Source organism: Cetorhinus maximus, chromosome 22 (genome assembly GCF_964194155.1).
Source record: "Cetorhinus maximus chromosome 22, sCetMax3.hap1.1, whole genome shotgun sequence".
NCBI lineage: Eukaryota > Metazoa > Chordata > Chondrichthyes > Lamniformes > Cetorhinidae > Cetorhinus > Cetorhinus maximus.
Window position 1 is genome coordinate 26,177,940 of NC_135900.1, and position 15,797 is coordinate 26,193,736.

A 15,797-nucleotide genomic window follows, 5' to 3' on the forward strand; every position below is an offset into this window, starting at 1 on the left:
CTTCCTGAGAGGGATTCTGTTGTTGTTGAACAGTTCTGTTGAAGGGTCGTGAAGACTCGAAACGTCGACTCTTTTCTTCTCCACCGATGCTGCCAGACCTGCTGAGTTTTTCCAGGTAATTCTGTTTTTGTTTTGGATTTCCAGCATCCGCAGTAGCTTTTTGTTTTTATTCCTGAGAGGGATGGTGGAGGCAGGTTTGACTGAGGTATTCAAAAGGGAATTGGATGGCTCTCTGAAAAGAGAGAATGTGAAAGGTTATGGGGATAAGGCAGGGGAATGGGACGAGGTAGAATGCTCTTTCAGAGAGTCAGTGCAGACTCGATGGGCCCAATGGCCTCCTTCTGCATTGGAAAGAATCTGTGAATTAGATGAGGGAAAACGCAATGAAAAGTTGACCATGTCGAAGTGGAAGAGTTTGGTACCCGGTAACTGGTATGAGTTGGTAGGGGTAATAGAGATTGGTGACATTTCCCTTTTAAAGCCTCCTTTTCCTCAGCCAGTTTAAAGCTTCTCTGTGTCGTGTGGGGGAGGGGGTGCGGCAGGCCCACGGACGTCAGTTCCGGCAGCCTCACGCCTCGCGCGGTAAGATGGCGGCGCAGTTAACGGACGCGGAATTGTTTTCGGAATTGAAAAAGTTCGGTTTGGTCCCGGGCCCCGTGACCGAGAGCACGCGCCCCGTCTACCTGAAGAAGCTCAAGAAGCTGCGCGAGGAGCGCGGCGCGCGGCCCAAAACCAGGAACGGCGGCAGCGGGGCAGGCCCGGGCCTGGGCCTCGGCGGGGCCACCACCCCCACTCCTCCCCCTGCAGCCCCCAGCAAGCTGCTGGGCTTCAGCTCGGACGAATCGGACGCCGAACCCAACAGCAGAGGCCAGGCCGGCAAGAGGCCGAGCAGGACGGATAAAGCTTCGGGCGACTGCCCCCGCCCGCGGCCTAGTCACAGCAAAGGGAGGAGCACACCTCAGAGAATGGTGAACAGCAACAATAACAGCAGCGGCGGCGGCGGTGGAGCGGGGGCTGCTTCTTCGGCCGGGAGAAGCAACTCCACCCCCTGGTGGAGGCCGAACCCGAGCGGCGGCGTCCAGGAGGCGCCGGAGGAAGAAGAACAGCCTCCGGGAACCGAGCTGCAGAGCAACAACAGCAGCAGCAGCAGTCGAGTCTCCTACGTTAGGGACGGTAATTACTCCGACTCCGAGGATGAACGGGAAGAGCGAGGCCGGCGGCCCAACTCCAGGCGGAGTCAGTCCAAGAAATTGCTGGCTATGTCGGGCACCGTTAATAGTCATAACCCGGGGGCGATGGTGGAGGAGAGCGGCGCCGGCAGGAGAGGCGGCGCCAGGCGGATCCACGACGTCGCCGGCGGTCCTTACTGTCTAGACACAAGGAGAGACCAACTGGAGGAGGAGGAGGATCAGAGGGAGAAAGACGCCACAGCAGAGCCCACCATGTTATTGCGGTTCCGTAATTCCTCATCCAAAAAGATTGGCCCAGGAGTCCTGGCAGCAGAGAGGGAGAATCTCTATAAGAGCAGCTCCAGAAACAATAATCACGTCGGCACCATAAGTCCATCCATTCACAACAGTAATTTTATCACCAGTCGAAGTGGCCCCTCGTCCTCCCTTTTGATCAATGCCAATCATTCAAACCATACGGGCAGTAACCACATTTACAGTACTTACAATCGTAAAACCTCTAGAGAGCCTGAGGAAGAACTGCTACAGCAGTTTAAAAGGGAGGGGGGTTCGACAACTGGTGGATTCAGTGCACACTACCTATCCATGTTTCTTTTGACTGCTGCATGTCTGTTTTTCCTCATATTGGGACTTACCTATATAAGGATGAGGGGTTCAGGAGGAACAGAAGGAGGCGTTCTGAACGGTGAGTGATGCAACGAAAGGATCCGAGTTTCCAATGTGGTAATTGCAGAGCGCCAGACTATTTAATCTCTTAATCTGTTCAGAAAAGTTGTTTGTCTGCCTTCTGGATATATATATATAAATAGCACAGTAGGTGTATATATCACTTGATTATGGTGAGCTAGTTCTAATCATTGTGCTGTACAATTTGTGTAGCCCTAATTAAAATAGCTTTAAGGTCCAACCATATTTAATTTTGCATACATAGTTAGGATTAGTTAGATTAAATGTCAGTTAATGGTTTTGTGAGATGCAGTCTGACATGCCAATTCATTCATGTATTTTGTATTAAAAAAAATTGCATTGCAAAACTACACTCTCTAGCAGGACTGATCAAAGTTTTGCCCACAAATTTTTTGGAAACGTAAGCTGATAAAGGTGTAGTGAGGGGTAACAGGCTGCCTGGGACCCAAGTGAACAGGATAACAAATACATCTCAACCAATATAATTTGAGGATTGGGAAATAAAGAGAGGATGAGCTGTGACTCAAAGAGGATGAATTCAGTAACAAAAACAGAAAATGCTGGAAAAACTCAGCAGGTCCAACAGTATCTGTGGAGAGAAAGACAGTTAACGTTTCGAGTCCGTATGACTCTTCAGTCATACGGATTCAAAATGATAACTGTCTCTCTCTCCACAGGTGCTGTTAGACCTGCTGAGTTTTTCCAACATTTCCTGTTTTTGTTTCAGGTTTCCAGCATCCGCAGTATTTTGCATTTATCAGTGTGAATTCAATGTCAGTGCTGGTGCATTGAGAAGGAAAAGAAAAATAACATTTATTTAAAAAAAAATCTCCCCAAAAGGTTCAAAATCTGAAGGAATGAGACACCACATATGTAATAGTTAATTTTTGGTGCCAGAGTTTGATGAGTTATTAATGCTTATCACATCATTAACTGAATTTAGACTTGTAATGCCAAGATTTGACTTCTATGACTAGGTTAACAGGCAAATACAGCAAAATCCTTTAAAATAAAACAGGGAAGCTAAAAGCGAAATTCCAATTTCACAAGGCTATGCAATTTTTGGTTTACAGCTTGTGTGTATGTGTGTGTGTGTATGTATATAAAACCTTTAAAGTAACACAACTTCCTAAAGTGCTTATTGAAGAGTCATGCGGACTCAAAACGTTGGCTGTGCTTCTCTCCACAGATGCTGCCAGACCTGCTGAGTTTTTCCAGGTATTTTTGTTTTTGTTTTGGATTTCCAGCATCTGCAGTTTTTTGCTTTTATATAAAAAATTAACCCAGACCCAGAAAGACCAAAAGCTTGGCCAAAGAAGTAGGTTTTAAGAAGCATCTTAAAGGAGGAAAGAGAAGTTAAACAGAGAGATTTAGGGAGGGAATTCCAGCACGGAGAGCCTTGGCAGCTGAAGGCACAACCACTATTGGTGGAATGATTAAACTTGGGATTGTTTAGGAGGCCAGAATATGGCTGGAGGAGATAAAAGGGCTAGGAAGCGGTGACCATGGAGGGATTTGAAAACTAGGATGAGAATTTTAAAATTGAAGCGTTGCTCAACTAGGAGCCAATGTAGGTCAGCAGGCAAAGGGAAGTTGGGTGAACGGGAGTTGGTGTGCATTAGAACGCGGGAGAGTTTTGAATGACCCCAGTTTTAGAGGGTAGAACGAGGGAAACCAGCCAGGAGTGTTAGAATAGTCAAGTCTAGAGGTAAAAAAAGGGTTTTAGCAGATACGTAGAGGCAGACCTGGAATCGTGTCGTGTTATGGAGGTGGAAATAGGTGGACTTGATGTATCTTGATAGGTGGATTTGTAGTTAGAAGCTCGTCTTGGAGCCGGGTATAACATCAAGGTTGCAAACAGTTTAATTCAGCTTCAGGCAATTGACAGGGTGAAGGATGGAATTGATGGCAAGGGAACAAAGTTTGTATCTGGTATTTAATCACTATCTTCTCCGCCCTTGAAATCTCATAACATTTATACATAAATAAGGTGAGCACCATTAAAATTTGTTTTGATAGCAGCTCCTGGCTGTGACATCAGGTTCCACTCACCCTGATGACACCCAGCTCTATTTATCACCAATGCTATTGATCCTTACACTGCCTGTGTTGTCAGGTTGCTTGTCTTTGGCCCTTGCCACAAATCTGTCCTCCAGTTACTGATTCCATCTCCCCCTTGGTTGCTGTCTCTGGCAGAGCCAGACTGTTTGAAACCTCGACCTTCCACTTTACCCTGGCTTAATCCTAGCTTCCAACCCATATCTTTAGAATCACAAAGACTGCCTATGTCCGCCTCTGTAACACGCTGTGTCTCCGCCTCTGCCTCAACATCTGTTGGTAAAACCCATATGAATACCGCAAGAGTCTGGGATTCCAGTGCTTTCTTGACTGGCCTTCCATCTTCCACCTTCCATATTCTTTCGTTCATAAATTCCCAATTATTTTATCCTACCCCATACCTAGTCTTGCTCACCAATCACTCCATTCCTCACTGATTTATGTTGGTCCCGGTTCACCTCAACCTCTATTTTGAAATATTATTCAAACCCAGTCGTGGCTTTGCTTCTCTGTAACTTTGTAGTTTCTAACTCTCCAAGAACTCAACTCCTGGCTTTTTATACATCCCTTACTCCCTTCACCCCATTATTGGCAACAATGCTTTCAGCTGTCTAGAAGCTCTGAAATTTCCTCCCTGTACTACTCTGCCTCTCCACCCATCTTTGCTCCTTTGGGATCCTTCATAAAACCTACATCTTTAATCAAGCCAGATCTAATATTTCTTCCTTTGGTTTGGTGTCATGTTTTGTCTGTTTACTCTCTTGTTCTCCTAAATTAAAAGCAAAATATAAATGGGTTGTTTTTGACAGTGCCGAAGGGAGGTTGCTAGTATACCCAAAATGTTGAATGAACAAGATGGTATTTCCACTCTTTCTCCTCTTTCCCCCCCCCCCATTCTCACTCTCTCCCTACCCCCACTCCACAGACAAAAGTAACAGTTCCATCGAGGTGTTGACGTAATTAGAAATCCTAAGTGGCACAATAACAAAAGGCAGTGCTTGAGCCCTGGAATTGATATAATTGCATTTTCATAACAGGAGGAGACAAAATAATCCAGTTAACTCTCTTTTTTCCCATTTCTCCTTCTACCTCTGACTTGTCACTTTATACTTCCAAGTTGCCCTTGCCAGTTTTGTGTTACTGCATCTGTTTCTCCTGCCATTTTAGTGGAAGATCAGGCAACTCTTAAAAGGTGATATTTTATTAGTCTCATCCAATACCTGTCATGAGAATAGAATGGCTTCAAAACATAATAGAACTGGTATGAGGTAATCACCCAGCTCCACCTCACTCCCACCTCTCTCTTGACCCCACCATTGTCTTTAAATGATCAGACTGCTTGTCTGACAGCCAGTACTGGGTGAGCAGAAATTTCCTCTTACTAAATATTGGGAAAAGCAAAGCCATTGTTTTGAATCCCTGCCACAAAATCCACCCCTAATGACCGACTCCATCCATTTCACTGTCTGATGCTGAACCAGACTGTTCATATTTAACTTGGAGGTGAGCATCTGACTGCATATCCATAGCATCACTAAGGCTGCCTATTTCCATCTCTAACATTGCCCTGCACCAAACCAGCCTCCGGTCATCTGCTAAACCCCTCATCCATGTCTTTGTTATCTCGAGACTTGACTATTCCAATGGACTCCTGACCAGCCTTTCATGTTCTCCCCTGCATAAACTTCTGATCACTGAAAACTGCTCGTATCCTAATTCACACCAACTCTCATTCACCCATCACTCCTGTGTTCGCTGACCTACATTAACCCAGGGTTAAGCAATGTTTCAATTTTTAAATTCTTATACTTACTTTCAGATCCCTCCAGGGCCTTGCTCCTCCATGTCCGTTATCAACCCTTGGATAACTTCGCCTGTCTAATTCTGGCCTCTTGAGCATCTCCAATTTTAATCACTCAGCCATTGGTGACTTTGCCTTCAGTTGCGAATGCCCTACGTTCTGCAATTTCTCTCACTCTGTCAATATTCCCTGTAACATATTTGTTCTGTGCAGCCATTTCAGTTGCAAATGCCCTACGCTCTGCAATTTCTCTCACTCTGTCAATATCCCCTGTAACGTTTTTGTTCTGCGCGGCCAGTTTTTTCAATGTTTGGTACCTTTTAAATTCTTTTGCGTGGCTGCACATATATGGTATTCAACCCGGAACAGTGTCTGCACGATACCTTCCAGGCTGTTCACGTGCACTGCTTAGCAGGAATATTGTTCTATGTATAGAACCCTAAAATCTTTCAGATAAGTTGTTAAACTAAGGCCCTGATCTGATCTTTGGGGTTATTTGAAGAAGAATACTGGAGTTTTGCCCCGTGCCCTGGCGAATAGTTATCCTTCTGCCAAAATTGCTTGAAAAAAGATTACCTGGTCATTATCTCATTGCCATTTGTCGGAATTGCTTTGTGCAAATTGTCTTCTGATTTCCTACATTGCAATAATGACTATACGTAAAAGTCATTCATTGATTGCAAAGTTCCTTGAGAAACCTAGAGGTTGTGAATGGCTGTATATAAATGCAAGTCTTTTTTTTGTTCATTGACGAGTAATACCGATATCTAATTGAGCAGTGTTGGCGAAAGTTGTTGAAATGCCTCCAGGTGTCTGGCAGTACTACGTGGCGTTGTGGACCTCTCCTAACGTTGATCCTGTGAATGCTTGTTATGATGAGCCATTCTAGCAGAAGATGAACTTTGTTGGGATTCCATTTTGATAACTATGTTCTTTGCAGTATATGTATTTTGTAATGATCTATTTTCAATAAAATTTAATGCTATATGGGCTAATATAGAGTATAATAAGACAGGATTGACTAATTGGGAAAGTAGCCATTTGAAGTAAATAGTTTAGATTAAATTTGCACATTATTTTCCTAATACATAGGCACAGTAGACTGCTACAATAGTTTATTGGTAAGCAAAGAGTAGAAAAAGTAAATGCAAAGCAATAATTGAATATCCAATTTATGATATTGAAAATTAGCTGAATACTCTTGAATTTATTAGGTTATTAGTTGCAAATTAATTCTTTTCATGTTTCAGTGTCATCGTCAATCCAATATCTTTTGTAATTAATTGGAAATTTTGACTAGCATACTTAAAATTGACTGCAGGTTATATTTAATAGAAATTCCCTGTATGATGGTAAAGTGACCTCTAGCCCACCATAAGGGCTTCGATTGACAAAAAGTGCTAAACCTGAGTAAGGAGCTATTCTGTGTACCATGTTGGATGAGTGGGTGAGAGTTTGTGTGTGTGTGAAGTTATATATCCTTGAAATAGCTTGGTGTGATATTCTGACATTCAAGGCCAGGCATGTAATTTATACAAGAAGTATTGAAAAGCTTACTGAGAATTGATTGTTCCTACTAATTTTTGACATGATTACATGACAATGCATTCTGGCATCTGGATTTTCTTGTTTTCTATCATATCAATCATTTCACTGAGATTTTAGGCAGAATGCGCATGAGAAAAGTTTATACTCCATTCATGTGAACTGTGAAACAAGAGTACAATTAAAAGTTTTAAACTTATGAAATTGGGTGTGCTTTGAGTATTTTGAGTTGTACACTTGAGACCCAATGGTTATAGAAGTTTTGGTTGTAGCATGAACAAGTTGATTTTTTGTGGATTTCATAAGTGCATTAGCATAATAAAGTACATACAGTTTTAGTACTATATTTTTTAAAGGGCATTATAAAATGCTAGTTCTCTCTAGGAAAAATAGAATTGATATCAGGAAGCGGGGTTGAAGCCTTGTTTCAGCTTAATTTTGTGCAACTTTCTCTGAGTAAAATACTTTCTGGTTCCACCTGCATTTTAAACATATCTAGACTGACACTACAGTGTGGAACTAAGGGAGTGCTGAACTGTTTGAGATGTTTGTTGGGTGAGTAAATAAAATTACACCCCATATTTTGTTGGATGTAAAATATTCCCAGTCATTTGTACCTGTTTAAAAATAACCACTATTGTCAATTCCACTATTTTGTTTTTTAACCTATGCTGAACCATATGCCATGAGGCTGAGCAATAGAAAGTTCTGCCAATGGCCTGGCCTATCATTCATCTCTTGAGCAGCAGCAGTAGTGGAAATACATCTCATTGCTGTTTCTAGAGCGTTGTACGTAATTTGTCTGCTGCAATTGCGTACAAAGTAGCATTAACCATATTTCATAGGCAGTGAATTACTTTTGAAGTGTTTTGGAATGTCCTGTGGTTATAAAACATTTTACACAAATGTAAGATCTTTGTTATTGGATTTTAGGATTGTAAAGTTAGCTATACTTGAAAATATTTCTGTAGCTAAAGTGAATTGCCGCAAGGCTTTGTAACATCTTGGCTTCAAAGGGTTTAAACAACTGCATTAAACAATTTTATTTTGAGACGCATTTTGCAGTACAGTATAGACAGGCTGTGTATGCAATACTAATATACTGATGTGTCTAACTTTGAGCTATCACTCACTCATCACTGATGTAATTCACTTTGTGACTATGTTGAAATAGGTATAGTTTTAATACTTGCTCTTGATGCATAGAGTTGTCCCGTAAGGGATCACTGGTATAGCCTGCTTTCTATAATTCCTGAAATTGTTGAGGATACTCCTTTATTCACTTTGTTAGTCAAGGAACTTCTTGGGTTTCAAGAGTTTCTGTGCATGATTAATTTAGTGAAGAATGTTTTTATAATTTAAATATTTTCCTGACTTGAGTTGTTATATCATGGTGAAATATATTTTGGCTATGATAAGTTTGTTCAGGAATGTTCCACTGTTGCATAATGTACACAACTCGCCTCATCTTTAGATGGAAAAGGTTAATATTAGGCTTCATAGTATTCTACATCTGTTACAGTACGCACATGCCCAGTACAGGTGTGGTTTTTTATCGGAGTTCTTCCTTTCCTGTCGCCAATGAGTCTAGACAAAGGATCCCTTTAAAACCACCCAGAGAGATTGCTCACTCTTCAGTCTCTTACCTACTTCCTTTTTCCCTTGAAGAGAAGCTGCTACCACAGTGACCAGATCATAAAGTGTTGCAGTTTAACATTGCACATTTCACTGGCATAATTTCGAATATCTTTTTTGTTCTAAACTTGTCCTAGTAAATTTATTGTACAAAATCAGATTACAGTTGTTTAGGGATGCTGTAAAGGAAATCATACCACATTCCCCTTTTTCTGAAGCTATGTTTATCACTGCAATGAATCATGATTCAGCATAGAAGGGAGCTTTCAGCCCATCGTGCCTGTGCTGGCTCTTTGGTAGAGCTATCCACCTAGTCCCACTGCCTTGCTGTTTCCCCACAACCCTGCACGTTTTTTTTCTCTTGATGCCTTGATTTTAAAATTCTCATCTTAGTTTTCAATCCCTCCATGGCCTTGGCCCTCCCTATCTCTATAATACCCTTCAGCTCCACAACCCTCCAAGATATCTGGACTCATCTAATTTTGAGCATCCCCGATTTTAATCACTGCACCACTGATAGCTGTGCCTTCAGTTGCCTACGCCCAAGCTATGGAAAACCCTCCCTATACTTCTCTGCCCCTCCACCTGACTTTCCTCCTTTGTCTTAGACCAAGCTTTTGGTCACCTGACCTGATATCTCCTTCTGTGGCTTGATGTCATACTTTGTGTTATTATGCTTTTGTGACGCACCTTCATTACATTATGGCACTATATGAATATAAGTTGTAACCAATTCCCTTTTGAAAATTCCTATTTATTGAATGTGTTTCCACTACCCTTTCAAACAATACATTCCAGATTACAACAACTTGCTGAGTTTTTTTTAAAAGTTTCCTCATGTCGCCTCTAGTTCTTTGCCAGTCACCTTATGTCCTCTGGTTATTATCCCTTTGCTGGAAATATAGTAAATGAGTGAAGAGAAATGATCAAATCCATTGATAATATTGAACACCTCTATCAAATCTGAACCTTCTCTGTTCTAAGGAGAATAATTCTCGTTTCTCCACATAACCGAAGTTCGTCAGCCCTCGTGCCTTTAAATCTCTTCTGTACCCTCTCTAAGGCCTTGACAACCTTCCTAAAGTGTTTATAGTGTTGTGCCCAGCATTGATTAAAATCCTAGAAACAATAATTAGGGACAAAATTAATAGTCACATTTACAAATGAGGGTTAACTAAGGAAAGCCTACATGGATTTCTTAAGGGAAAATCATGTTTAACTGACTTACTGCAGTGTTTTGAAGAGGCAACAGAGGGTTGATGAGGCAATGCTGTTGATGTGGTGTACATGGACTTCCAGAAGGCATTTGATACAATGCCACACAAGAGACGTATGAGCAAAATTATAGCTTATGGTATAAAAGGGAAAGTAGCAATATGGATATGTAATTGGCTGAGTGATAGAAAGCAGTGAGTGGTGGTTAATGGATATTTTTCAGGCTATAGGAAGGTTTGTAGTGGAGTTCCCTAGGGATCAGTGTTGGGCCCTTGCTTTTCCTGATATACGTTAATGATCTAGACTGGTGTACAAAGCATAGTTTATGATATGAAACTTGGGGGCATCGTGAACTGTGAGGAAGATGGTATAGAACTTCAAAAGGATGCAGGCAAATTGGTGGAATGGGCAGACAGGTGGCAGAGGAAGTTTATTGTGGAGAAATGAAAAGTGATTCATTTTGCTAGGAAGAATATGGAGAGACAATATAAAATAAAGGGTACAACTCTAAAGTAGGGTGCAGGAGCAGAGGGACCTGAGTGTATATGTGCATAAGTCATTGCAGGTGGCAAGACAGGTTGACCGGTTAGTAAAGCATACAGTATCCTAGGCTTTATAAATAGGGGCATATAGTAAAAGAGCAAGGAGGTTATGTTGAACTTGTATAAGACGCTAATTTGGCTTCAGCTGGAGTATTGTGCTCAGTTCTGGGCACTGCACTTTAGAAAGGATGTGAGGCATTGGAGAGAGTGCAGAAAGGATTCATGAAAATGGATCCAGGGATGAGGAACTTCAGTTATGAAGATAGATTGGAGAAGTTAGGACTGTTTTCCTTAGAGAAAAGAAGGCTGAGGAGATTTGATAGAGGTATTAAAAATCATGAGGAGCCTGGACAGAGTAGATAGGGATAAACTGTTCCCACTCTGGAAAGGGTCAAGAATGAAAGGGCACAGATTTAAAGTAATTTGCAAAAGCAGCATGAGGAATAACATTTTCACGCAGCGAATGGATAAGGTCTGGAATGCACTACATAAGAGTGTGGTGGAAGCAGGTTTAATCAAGGCATTCAGAATTAGATCGTTATTTGAAGAAGAAGAATGTTCAGGTTACAGAGAGAAGGCAGGAGAATGGCACTAAGTGAGTTGCTCATTCAGAGAGCCGGTGCAGACATGAAAGGCCAAAAAGCAGCCTCCTGCACTGTAACAATTCTGTGAATATTCCAGTTGAGACTTTACTAGTGTATTATAAAGGTTTAGCATCATTTCCTTGCTTTTGTACTATATTCCTCTACTAATAAAGCTTAAGGATCCCATATGTCTATTTTTAAAGCCTTCCAAACTGGTCCTGCTACCCTCATTTTTTTTACCTACACCCCCCAGGTCTGTCTGGTTCTGCATCCTTTTAAAATTACTGTTTAGTTTATATTGCCTCTCAATATTCCTACCAAAATGTATCACTTCACTCATTTACATTAAATTTCATGCCAAGTATCTTCCCATTTCAACAATCTGTTATTATCCACCTTATCATTTGAGTTTTGGGTCATGTGCCATATTTGAAATTATACCCTGCATGCCTAACTCCAGGTCATTAATATACATTAGAAACCACAATGGTCCAAATTCTGACCCCAGGGGAACACCGCTTTACTTTCCTCCAATCTGCAAAACCACCATTTACAACTACTTTGCTTTCTGTCCCTTAGCCAATTAATATCCACACTGTAACTGTCCTTTTAATCCCATGGGCTTTAATTTTGCTAGCAATTCTATAACATGCTACTCTTCAAAATACTTTTTTAAAAATCCATACTTAAAACATCAACCCTCTCTGCAACTCCATCAAAGAACTTGCTATTTTTTCTGTTCGGTATGCTTAGGTGTTGTCAAAATGGAAGATGCACAGTTGGGGTAATTCATTGTTGGATTTATGGGCACTGGAAGATTGCAAGTCTTTTTATCCTTGTGGGGAAATTGAGGTGTTATCATTACACTGATGCCAAATCTGTTGATTTAATTTATATTGAAAGTTAGTTTGTTCTGTAACTCTTAACTTTTCCCTCTGTTCCTTGTTCATAGAGCCTTTTCTAACGCTCAACTCGCATTTCGTTTACACTAGAGTTATTACAACTCCCCCATCACGCCACCAGCCAAGTTCATGTTAGTGTTTTCCTCCTCCATGATCCAGATTTCTTTTAGGAATAGAAGTAGGTAATTCAGCAGCTGACCTTACTCTGTCATTTGGTGAGATTATGGCTAATCAATATCTCAACTCCATCCACCTGCCTTGGCTTAATATCCTCTCATCTTCATTTAGTGATATGCTGGTGCTCTTCCTCCTCTGAACCTCATTGGATTAGACTTGATCATTATTTTTGCTCAGCTTGGGTGATTCTGGAAAAACACTTCTTTCCCCACACCCTCCCAAAATCATAGCATCCAGCTGTTTCTTGAATAATTCCAGAACTTATCTCCACCGTTCCAGGTATTAAGTACTACTTGCAAGAAGCAATTTTTCATATCAACCCTAAACTATTTTTTTTTGCAATGTTATGTTTTCTCTTTCAGAAATAATACTGTAACTTGAAGTTCAAGAAAAAATGCATGATTTCTTAATATTTTGGATAGTTCAGTCGGATCCTCATTCATTATGCTTCCTTTCAAGATTCATGAGTCTGAATTTTCCTAACCTTTCCTTGTGACTCAGCTCTCTGATACTATGGATCAGTCTCATTGTGGTTCTACCTCCCAAGGCTTTTTGTTTCTTTTGTGCCTCAGTGACCAGATTTGAAGACAGTAGTCAAGTCCCTTGACTTGGAGCACTATTCATCAACACTACTCGGACTGATTAACACATTTTGTGTTATAACAATTTTGTTGATTTCTGCTGCATCCATAGTTCTGTGATCTTTTCCACTCTCTCTTTATAGTTCAGGTTTGTGAATTGAGTAAGCATGCCTTCCACTTACACACCTCATCTGTTACTGATGGATCTGCCAATTTGAACATTTTATCTAAGGCCTTCTATAGTTCCAAAAAAATTACAGCATGGAAGACAGAAGGCTTTTTGCTGGAGAAACCCTACTGTCCCTATACTCTCCCAAATTCTTGTATCTTTCTCTGTTTCACTTAGTTATCTGTAAAAAGGTGCCTCAAATTCTTCCTGTGCAAAGCATTCCATTTTCCCAAAAGCTGTCTGTAGAAAGACCTTTCTCCTAAATTCTCCTTACTCTTTGTGACAGTTTTAAGTTGGCACCCTGTCTTCACTGACTTCCAAAATAGAAGAGATAATCTTCCTCTATTCATTCCGTTAAAATCATAAAGGATTTAAAAAACCTCCATTAAAACTCCACTTGGCTTTCTCTGTTCTAAGTTGTCACAGTATCATTTCCCACCCCATTACTTGCTAATGAGACTGGATTGTTCATTCTCTCCCCCCACCCCTCTTAAGTTTTTCTTCTCAATTGCCACTAACTTGCTTGCATTTTTAATCTACATAAATGAATTAGATTCAAAGTAGGAGGGATCTAAGCACTAAATTCATTTTCCAGCTTACCATCACACACTTAACACCTACATTGACGAGTTTTTATCCAACTCCAAGTTCCTTCCTTGACCAACATAACCATGTTAACGGGTTGTTTATCTCAATGTTTGTGGGGCCATTCTGTGTCTGTTGGCGGAGTAGGATTGACCATTGAGTGTCTCTGCTGCAAAGCAACAGTAATTGCACTTCAAAAAGTAATTAATTGGCTGTGAAGTGCTTTGAATGTTCTGAGGTGAAAGGAAATGAGTGTTCTTTCTTAGCTGAACTTCACTTCTTGGTTACGTTAGAGCCTGTGAATGTTTCAATTTTGATGCTAATCCAGGACAATAAGTACAAGACTTCCTCTTTCAGTTGGAAACAGGGTCTGAGAGGAAGCCCTTTGCAGTGTTCAATTTCCCTTTCTTGTTCCTTGTCGTGATCTGGTGATTTATTTTCTCTGTTATCTATTGGAGATCAGACTGCAAAATGTGTCTGTTAATCAACATTCCACAAAGATGGAATTTATTACTGTTAGTAATAGTTACAAATAGTTGCCACAGGATTCTATATATGTTCTTGTACAGAAGTTTCACATTGGATGAGTAGGTCCAGTTTTTCTGCTTGTGATGCCAATGGTAACCCAATTAGAAAATCTTGGCCAGAGTGTAAGTTTCTAAACTTATGATCAGGTTGGAGAAAATGCTGACAGTGCTGTTGAAGCCATAACCAGTTGATTAAATTACTAAGTAATTCAAAATATTGGATAATGCTTGGGAATAAAATGTTGGCTTTCTATTTCCAAAGCTACCCTATTTTAAATAAAAGTTGCAAATATTAAAAACATGTGAAAATTTGAGTTATTTAGTCAATTTGTTCAGATTGTAAATTTATGTTGGTTGTCCGAACCTACATTTTTTTGCAGCCTTATCAAGTTTCCCATTTAGGTCCACACATACTCTTTCCAGCTTGTTTACTGCTGTACTTGTTTTAATTTTGAAGGAGTGGTGTGATCCAGTCAAATGTCCCCATTGTATGTGGATGAGCTTATTTGTTAAGGTTAAGGAAAACCAGGCAAGATTTGAAGCTAAAAGCTACTGCGGATGCTGGAAATCCAAAACAAAAACAGAATTACCTGGAAAAACTCAGCAGGTCTGGCAGCATCGGCGGAGAAGAAATCAGTTAACGTTTCAAGCCTTCATGGCCCTTCGGCAGAACTGAAGCATAGTTAGAAGAAGGGAGAAATATAAATTGGTTTAAGGTGGGGTGGCGGGGGGGGGGGGGGGGGGGGGGGAGAGAGAGACACATTGAGGGTGTGGTGATTGTGGAAATGAGCAGATAATCAAAAGATGTCACAGACAAAAGGGTCAAAAAGGTGTCGAAGGTGGTGACATTTGTCTGAGAAAAGTGCTAATTAAGAATGGAAGACAGGATATTCAAAGTACAGCTCTAGTGGGGTGGAAAGGCTAACAAGGTTTTAGTTTAGATTTAAAAATAATGGAAATAGGTGGGGAAAGAAGAATCTATATAAATTATTGAAAAAAAAGGGGGGGGGGGGGAGTTTAAGATCTAAAGTTGTTGAATTCAATATTCAGCCCAGAAGGCTGTAAAGTGCCTAGTCGGAAGATGAGGTGCTGTTCCTCCAGTTTGCGTTGGGCTTCACTGGAACAATGCAGCAAGCCAAGGACAGACATGTTGGCAAGAGAACCGGGTGGAGTGTTAAAATGGCAAGCGACAGGGAGGTTTGGGTCTTTCTTGCGGACAGACCGCAGGTGTTCCGCAAAACGGTCGCCCAGTTTGCGTTTGGTCTCTCCAATGTAGAGGATTTGTAGACCATTTGAAGCTTCCTGGATAATTCTAATGAGAGGGAACTTCCACAAGGTTCCTGGTTCAAGTCCCACTTCAAGGCTTGGGCACAAAGGTCAAGGCTGACACTCTAGTGCAGCACTGAGGGAGTGCTACACTGTTGGAAGTGCTGTCTTTCAGAAGAGATGTTAAACAGAGGCCCCTTCTGCTTGGTTGGATGTAAAAAATCCCATGGCACCATTTTGAAGAAGAATAAGGGAGTTATTCCTCGATTAACATCGCAAAAACAGATTATCTGGATATTATCACTTGCTATTTGTGAGATTGTTGTGTGCAAA

General features: G+C 41.0%; 1 protein-coding gene across 5 annotated transcripts in view; it reads left to right on the forward strand.

Moving 5' to 3' along the window:
* Positions 1 to 549: 549 nt before the first annotated feature.
* Positions 550 to 15,797, forward strand: part of lemd3 (LEM domain containing 3) — a 50,331-nt gene continuing 35,083 nt past the window's right edge. For all 5 annotated transcript variants that reach the window (XM_078567945.1, XM_078567946.1, XM_078567947.1 and 2 more), the window contains exon 1: positions 550 to 1,875. In XM_078567945.1, coding sequence (XP_078424071.1) covers positions 588 to 1,875 — 1,288 coding nt within the window. In that variant the 5' untranslated portion in view covers positions 550 to 587. The remainder of the gene's footprint in view (positions 1,876 to 15,797) is intronic.